Here is a 9,369-nt window from a genome sequence, read left to right as displayed (position 1 = left end):
TCAGGGGGCGGGACAGGAATCAACTCGACAAAATGGCGACCGTTGTTGTTTTGCCGCAGGGTCAGTGAACAACACCAATTTGTTTCGCCAAAATCCTACGGTTGCACGCAGAATTGTCGCAACCAAAAGCCCCAGGCGCCACAGGGTCGACCGCGTGCGGACCGAAATGAAAGGTAAAGAGCGGTCGCCGCTGAAAAAACGCTCGCGGGCCTTGGACGACATTCGCGATCGGGGAGGATGCCACCCGAGCAGCAAGAAAATGGGCGCGCTGTCCCTGTCCAGCGGGAGTAATAATAATGGTAACAGCTCGGCCAAGAGTGACGGCGGCTCGACGAGGAGGAGCCTGCTCGGCGATAAACGGGACCGGGACTTTGACGGACACGGTCGGCTCGGTAACAATCACAGCTGTCCACCCAGCGTCATCGGCTCCGTGAGCAAGAACCACGGCAGCCTGAGCCTCTCGTTGGATTTGGCCGCGGCGAGGAGCACGTCGCGCGGGGACCAGCGGCTGCCTGCTCTCAGCGCCGAGGGTGAGTACAAAACCCTGAAAATCAGCGACCTGGGCAGCCAGCTAAGCGACGAGGACGTCGAGGACGGGCTTTTCCACGAGTTCAAAAAATTCGGTGACGTGAGCGTCAAGCTGAGCCGCAGCAACGACGAGCGGATCGCTTTCGTCAACTTTCGGAAGCCGGAGGACGCCCGGGCGGCCAAGCACGCCAGGGGCCGGCTGGTGCTTTACGACAGGCCGCTGAAAATCGAGGCGGTGTACATTAACCGCAGGAGGAGCCGCTCGCCGATCGAGAGAGACCTCTATGGCGCTGTGCCGAGCCACAGACACTTGCAGAGGCCCCTGTCACCCACAGGCCTGGGATACAGAGACTATCGTCTGCAGCAGCTGGCCTTGGGTCGGCTGGCCCCGCCACCGCCGCCGCCCCTTCCACGCGAGTTGGAGCGGGACCGGGAGTTCGCCCTGTTCGAGGCCCGGGCCCGGCCGGCTTTCATCGCCGAGCGGGCCGCCTTCCGCGAGGAGGATTTTATATCGCCAGAGGATGACCAAAGAGCCAATCGTACCTTGTTTCTGGGCAACCTGGACACCGAGATTACCGAAGCTGACTTGAGAAGAGCTTTTGACAGGTTTGGCGTCATCACCGAGGTGGACATCAAGAGGCCCATGCGGGACCAGACCAGCACGTATGGCTTTTTGAAATTTGAGAACCTGGACATGGCTCATCGTGCTAAGCTCAGCATGTCTGGCAAAATAGTGGGTTGCAACCCCATAAAGATAGGCTATGGAAAAGCCACACCCACCACACGTCTGTGGGTGGGGGGTCTTGGACACTGGGTGCCCTTGGCCGCCCTTGCCAGAGAATTTGATCGCTTTGGCACCATCAGGACTATAGACTACAGAAAGGGGGACACCTGGGCCTATATTCAGTACGAAAGTCTGGACGCAGCGCAGGCGGCCTGCACGCACATGCGGGGCTTCCCTCTTGGGGGCCCCGAGAGGAGACTCCGAGTGGACTTTGCTGACACGGAGCATCGTTACCAGCAGCAGTTCTTGCAACCTCTCCCGATCGCCCCCTTTGACATGGTGGCCGAGTCGTTTGTTCACCGTGGTGCGCCAGAGCCTCTGAGGGTTCGAGAACGGACTCCCCCGCCACTTCATTTCAGAGACAGGGAGCTCTTCTCTGGCGCCGAGTGGCCTAATCCTTCGGCTCTCCGCGAGCGGGTGCGGGCCGCCCCCTTTGAGCCCCTTGAGCACTTGCAACGTGAGCGGAGGGCCCGTGAGCCTTGGTCTTTGGAGCGGGAGCTGCAGGGGCGAGAGCTGCACGGGCGAGAACTACACGGGCGAGAGCCTGCACGCAAGCGGCGCCTAATGGAGGACGGGCGCCACCTCGACCGCTCGCCCGACAGCTCTGACAGGACACTAAGGCGCCGACGCCCCTCTCCGGACGGCAGCCCAGGAGGCAGCAGCAGAGACGGGGGAAGATTCAGCGATTCAGAGCGCCCCTCGCGAGCCGACAGACTTTCTCCCGCAAGAGAGCGCCATGGCAGCCTGGAGCGAGGCGGAACAGAGCGGAGACTCAAAGGCCTGTCTGACAAGGGTCTGTCAACCTGTGCCATTTCACTGGTTGGAGAGCGTAAACGTAAATCTGGCGACGGCGGTAAAGGGCTGGTAAAGAGAGAACGCTCCGAGGGTTCCTCCAGAAGCGCCTCCAAATTGGACGGCACCAAGCTGACTCTGGCCTGGCAGGGAATGCTTCTGCTGAAAAACAGCAACTTCCCGGCCAACATGCACCTGCTGCAGGGAGACCACAGCGTCGCCAGCGAGCTGCTCGCCGACGGGACCACTGGCAAGCAGGTCTGCGAGCTCAAGATCACCCAACGCCTCCGCCTGGACCAGCCCAAGCTCGACGAGGTTTCCCGGCGCATCAAGGCGGCCGGCCCCGGGGGCTACGCCGTACTTCTAGCCGTTCCAGGGGCTGCAGAGGATTCGTCATCCGACCCGGCTGTCTCCACCCAGCGGCCGCTCCGCAACCTGGTGTCCTACCTCAACCAAAAGCAGGCGGCGGGCGTCATTGGCTTGCCTGTGGGCGGGAGTCGTGATAAGGACACCACGGGGGTCCTCCATGCTTTCCCTCCCTGTGATTTCTCCCAGCAGTTTCTGGATTCCTCTGCCAAAGCTCTGGCCAAAAGTGAGGAGGACTATCTGGTCATGATTGTGGTGCGAGGTGCATCTTAAAACAAACAGCTAATGAGTCAGAAAGTGTTTAAAAAAAAAAAAAAAAAAAAGAAAAGGGAAAAAAACGACAAGTTCTGTATACCAGTAACCTTTGCATGCCGTGTTTTGCATTTTGGGCTACACTAGTATGGTTCTTGGATGTTGTATGTTGCCATGTTCTCCACTAAAACCACAGGCGGGTCCTTTCCCCGTTGCAAACAAAACGGGCGTTTGTTTTTTGGAAATTTGCAGAGGTTACATATTCCTAGACAACCATTTGGATTACTTTAAAAACAATCATTACACTTTATGTTTCCGAGGAGAAGAAGCAAAAATGGAGCCATATAGGAAGTGGACACAATAACATCTCTATAACAAGTGTCATATGTAGTAGACAACGAGGTAAACCATTCCCAATGAACCAAGTGTTAAGTGGACACATGTTTAAGTGTTCCTGACCTGCACATGTTATTGTGTCTGCTGCTCCACATGCAAAGGGGAAATTTTAGTACACTGATGAAGAATGGCTGAATGTAAAAGTATGCACATACTTTACGAAGACAGAAATTTGCTCAAATAATACAAGTCATTCATGTCATGTTGCTTTCCCTCCAGTGCCACCCCCCTCTTTTTTTTTTTTTCTTTTTTTTTTTTTTTTTAAATCCAAGCATTATCAAATTGTGTAATGACACACAGGATGGCTGGTGGCAACACTGGGGCGAGTTGTGACATGTTTGAGCTTCCGGTGCTTTTGGGTCAACTTTTTTCATATTCAGTTGTTGACAAACATTCTTTTGTGTGCACTCTCAATGTTAGACCACAGCCAGGCCAGGAGGCCACAAGCCGTTTGAGCACTTGTTTATGGAAGTCTGCTTTTACCAAGATGATGACACGAGTTCTCGGTTTTATAACAGACAAGGAGTGGAATTACTCTATACTTAACAGATTTTCTTTCTGTTTGTATATGTTTAAGTAAAAATATGTTTGGGTCTGTTTTAGTATTTCTAGATACTAATATCTTAAGTTGCAAATTCCAAATACAAATATTGTAATTCAGAGCATCTATTTGAAGAAAATGAAAAATAGTTAAATAAAGGGAGCTTTATTTTTGATCTGTTTTCCAAAACTAGATGTAAAAATATTGTGATTTCAATACTGAGCCCTCCAAATATTTATATTCAGTGAAAGGTTAACATCAGTCCATCTTCCTTAATCCTCCTGGTACACGAGATGTTCAGGAACGGCAATACTATTCCTGGCTCAACTTCAAAAGCAAGCACTTATTATTTTGATTGTCTTGGTAAAGGCAGACAAGCTCTTGTGAGAGCTGTGATTGGTGTTATTTGTGCTCTTACAATAACAAATAGTAACTTGTTTTCACTCCATGCTTTAGTTTGTCATTTATGTTTTGTTTATTAGAACTGGCTGCGAAAATTCAAGGGGCAAGGGGGGCAGAATAGGTATAAAAAAAAAAAATAAAAAAAAGTGTTTTGTGTTAACATTTTGACTGAAACCACAGAAGGGTCCTTAAAACAATTACTACGTTCAGTAAGTCGGGCCGTGGCATTTTATTTAATCATTTCAGTATTGACAGAAATCCATAATTTGACACTGATGCCTACATACTGAACCGGTTTGTACAGTGAATTACAAAAGTCTACACACCCATGTTCAAATGCCAGGTTTTGTCTTGTAGCAAACAGGACAAAAATTAATCTTTTAAAAAAAATTGCACCCATACACACACACACACACACGTGGCATTTCAACAGGGGTGTGTAGACTTTTTCTTCTCTACCCACTGTATGTGTGGAATCATCACTGCTCTGAAATGTAATGACGCACGAGGACTCCACGACGACGACCACAACGCCGCATTCAGAGTGGTCTCACCCTCCCACAGCTCTGCGCTGTGTGATGACTTCAGTGTAACGTTTGTACGTGCCCATGTCACGGGGGGGGAAGAAGGAGAGCGAGCTGTTGACGTGGCCGCCCCCCAAAAAAGTGCATCAATAAATTGTTCATTTGAAGGAGAAAGCTTCCAAGTTTCTTGGATGGAAGTGCATTGAAGAAAACCAGGAAATGGTTGTGTTTCCCAGGAAGTGAAATATTCTGAGAGAGGGGCAGAGAGAGCGAGAGAAAAAAGGGAGGCCACTCGCTGTTTTGCATAGAGTTTGCACAAAGTAAATTACTTCCAGCAAGCACAGAGGAGCCGCAAAGCCGCCGGGCAGGAGTCCACTCCAAGCACTCCTCTCAGGTGACGCCTGTCAGGTTGCCATAGCGACCCCCGAGGCCTGACCGCTCAGGGGTGCTATGTCTGCTTTTGCTTGGGGAGGAGGATGTTCCGCCGTGGAAATATTGTTTGCAACAAGCTGCATCCTCTTGCTTGTCTTCATCATCTGATCCACCCGCCCCAATTCCGATGGGAAGGAATCCACACTGAGGAGCGCTTCAAACGCACCCCCTGACTTCATCCAATCCATTTTAGCCGTATTAGCATATAGAGAAGAAGGAGCCAAGATGGGGCCCATCTGGAGGAGCTTAATGTCGCCCGTCCCTCCCTCGGCTGGCGGGGTGAGTACGAAGGAGGACGATGACGACGACGCTGCCCTGCTAGCTCTGTATCACTAGCTAAGGCAGTAGTGGTAAGTAATGAAGTGGAGTGGTTGTCATGGTAACACATCCCACCACACATACCCAATCTCAGGAGTTCCAATAATCACATCTAGAAATACAAAAACACTCACCTGGCTTCAAATGCTTATTTTCACTCGTATTCTGAAACTACTGTTTTACAATCTATTGCACCGAGGAAGAACTAAACACTCAACAATCAGCTCTACTTGCACACACGACAGAGAGAGATAAAACTAAACCCAATGAGTACAAATAGACTAAAAAGTATCCCAAAAGGCTTTTGGCAGATAAATGTGTACATTTCTTATTGACCGACACTTCCCAGAACATCTGTATAGGCTACTTAATATAATATCGTTTAACCACAAATGTGCCATATATGGAGTGAATTGGGCTCTGAACAAAGACATCTGTACATGCATCAAAGTTGCTTGAGCACACAACAATAAAACAATTCAGCAGTCATTTGATCTAAGATAGTTGATCTTACTACACATGAGCACAATCTTACTTCACAATACCGACAAAATGTTGCAAAAAGCACACCCACCCATACTGAAATGCCAAGTGTGAAATGTGGGTCTGTTTTAGTCAGAAATAACAGAGACTATAACAAAGCAGCCATACAATGACAGCAAAACAAGAACAAAAAGTAACAAAATAGACAAATAAAAGAAGATATCAGTAATGTTCCGTCATAATGTTTAAAATAGTACCGCTGGATCCCTTGAACAAACTGACAGACGATGAAACTATAAAGTTGTGGAGTGTCATAACCCAAAAAGTTAAATCAACATTTTGTTTCAACCTGTATACTACTAACAACAACATAACATTACATATATTGTCATTTAGAGTAGTTTATCAAGTGGTAGAATTTTTTTTTAACATGTTCCACTGCTCAACACTGTAAGACAGCTAAACTCTTGATTCATTTCTTGCACATACTACTTTAAAGCACTCTGACCCGCGGGCTCAGTGCAAATAGAAGCTAAAAGCATGACATCATCGCAATCCCCACGAGCCAGAGGGAAAGGAGACAACCAAGGCAATTGGAGTCGAAGCGAGCCCGACTACTTCCATGCAACTGTTGCTAATTCAAGAAGTGCAGGGGCAGCGCAGGCTGCCCATATTTAGTCTCAGGTCAACAGCATTGGTTGGCAGCCACATTTCAAATCCAAATGACAAGTTTTGCCCTTTAAAGTATTGCCTTTGGTGTCTGGCACACTTTGCCCACATTCTCTGCCACACGTTCACTGATGAGTGATCCTACGCCACTTCAATGCAACCATCTTGATGTTGGTCAAGTCATCTAAACTTGATTATCCCCATTAACTTCAGAGAAAAAGATGACACTTATCCTGGGTAGGGATTTTGCTCTTGGGCCTCTTTTTATCTCCTCTCCAAATGAGCTGGCCCTTGAGCACAACATTTTTGATCAACTACAGGCAACACCATTAACTTGAATACAAATCGCTTTTGAAAAGATGCTCATGTGTCTTGTTACAGCAATTCTAGAGTCTCATGATATTATAACGCAAATGATCTCAATTTTAATTCTCCAGCACTTCAAGCAGCAACCACAGCTGTGAAAAAAAGTGTTGTATATAAAAGATCAAATAAAATGATTAATGAATAATACAAAAGGAAAAAATACATTCTTGTTTCTAAGCAGATAAACAATGCCCACTTTCAGAATCAAAAATATCTTCTAGTTTTCCTCTCATTAAATAACAGACCAGTACTGAGAAAAAGAGAATTCCCCGGGCACGCTATCAAATCAATATGCTTAGCTAACACTGTGATGTAATAAAAATACAATAATAGCTCAATGATGACATCTGAAAAAAATAGGCTCTATCTTCAAGATGGAGAATTTGCTGAGGGCTTTTAAAACTAGTCCAAGACGACACATTCGCCACACAAATCATTCTTGTAGCCAAAGCAAATACAGATTTCTGTTTTCAAATGTATCAAGTAAAGATCATCAGAAAATGAATTGCTGAAGTATAGATGCCTGAAAAATCCGTAATGAAGTATTCATATTATCACATAAGCAGTAAGTATTAAGATTATCATCTGCTGTTTTCCTCGGGCAAAAGCATCTGTCATAGCCTATACAATCAGTTGACAAGAGTTCATACATTTACAAACGTCCATCAATCAAAAGTGAGCCGGGTGAACTTTCAGCCCACAACAAATGTACAGGAAAAACAAAACATGTTTGTGTTTCCTTTGCCAGGCTCTCATGAAAGAAGGCTGCTTTGTCCACAGGCCACTGAACACACCACCATTGCTTGTCTGGTGTAAGTAAAATCTTTTCAGTCATGTTAAAGGTACGCAAGGTAAGTTTGTTTTTTTTCCTTGTGTGTACAAAAATTATTTACTCACTACTTCCAGGTGGCAAACAGCCATTTTTGTCATTATTTACAGTTTAGGTTAGCGCTGGTGAAGTTCTTTTTGCCCATCTGGAAGCACCATTTTGCCTGTTGTGTTAAAACATGAATATAGCCCTGCTTGTACTCTACCAATCTCTCTGTCTGCAACAATTTCAATAAAAAAAAAGTTCAATTCAACTTTGTCCTGATTCATTTCTTTCAGAAGAAATCACACAAGAACAGTCACGTACCAGTTTTATTTCAGCCGGTGTTACATGTCAAGTTGCTCCCATGTTATCTTACTCCTCGTCTCGAGTTACGACTGTTATGGTAAGGCGAGTTGCGCAGTTTTGTGTTTCGCGACTGCAGAGTCGTCGTCACAAGCGACTTGGAACTTCCCTGATTGCAAAACTGATCAGATAATGTTCAATGTAGCCAACAATACTTAATTACTCGGTGAGGGTACGCGTTGATCTGGCCCACCCATGTTAACTGGGGGAGGGGGGGGGGCTGATGTTACCATCGCCTGATGGGAGCTCAGCATTAGCTGTCATGCGATCTTCGGCTGCTTTAAGGTAAGCAAGTTCTAACAGAGAAAAGGGCGCATGGAGGGTTTTTTTTTTTTTTTAAACACATAAGTGCTTATAAAAAAAAAGTGGCTCCAGACCATTTTAGCCAATTTGGTTGTCACTTTCAATCTCAAACTATTTATAGTATTCAGGACTAAATAATGACCTCAAATGTAATGTGCATGTTAACAAAAAGGTCAAAACTGCATAAAAGATATACATTTTCATTACCGACATTTAATGCTTTGCGCCTGCAGACATTAAAGATGATAATGAAACATAACGACGACCATACTATAGCACGCATACAGACGTGAGGAGTGTAGAATTCAAATAACCTCTTGATTTTATTCCATCAGTATGGTGAAGAATTGAACTGCAAACGCATCCACGTCACGAGTGTAGCAGAGTTAATGTTGATGACTTTGAGTTCAACAAGTCTCTGGTCTATTCACTTGAGCTGCTCCATTAAACCATATAGTGTACCAGTGATGTGCGGTGAGGTTCATGACTGCGGAGGCGTAGCAAGCCTCCCTTGCCTCCTCTGACTGCACATCCCTGCCGCATACTTACCCCCTGAGTCGCCTTGACCATTCGTTAACACCGCTAGGTATCCAGGTCAAGTCACTCAGGGCAGAAGAGCTGGGGATCAATCCATCACGATCAGAGTGAGAACCAGCCGCGGTGAACCGCTGCCTTTCTCCTCCGATCAGGGTCCAAGAGCACTGGAGCCAGCCCTGACTAAGCAGTGCCTCCCCAGTGCTCTCCTCCTGGTTGTACCTACAAAAAAAAAGCTTCTTTCTTCTTGAGCAATCTTCTTTGTCCCATATCAAAGCACGACCTAAGGAGATGCTGGATCCATTCCTCCAACTTTGCTGTGCTTCCTACATCGCGAGGCTCCAAGGAAGTCAAACAAAGTACCTAGAGGGAACTCACCTGTATTGCAATACCTGTGGAGGGAATGGCTGAAAAAGAAACCCTACTCTACATCGCCTAGGTCCCGGTGCATCCTCGGCCTAGTCACCTAAGCTGGACTAGGGGATGTGAGTATTAGGGGTAAGAA

At 46.8% G+C, this 9,369-nt stretch overlaps 1 protein-coding gene across 1 annotated transcript; it reads left to right on the top strand.

The window, feature by feature from the left end:
• Positions 1-4,759, top strand: rbm15 (RNA binding motif protein 15). Its single transcript, XM_037277070.1, has one exon. It carries the CDS (start codon positions 167-169, stop codon positions 2,741-2,743), a length of 2,577 nt encoding a protein of 858 aa, XP_037132965.1. The 5' UTR covers positions 1-166; the 3' UTR covers positions 2,744-4,759.
• Positions 4,760-9,369: the final 4,610 nt, after the last annotated feature.

This window comes from Syngnathus acus, chromosome 2 (assembly GCF_901709675.1).
Source record: "Syngnathus acus chromosome 2, fSynAcu1.2, whole genome shotgun sequence".
Classification (NCBI taxonomy): Eukaryota; Metazoa; Chordata; class Actinopteri; order Syngnathiformes; family Syngnathidae; genus Syngnathus; species Syngnathus acus.
Note: the sequence above shows the minus strand (reverse complement) of the source record. Positions and strands in the feature narration are given on the sequence as shown.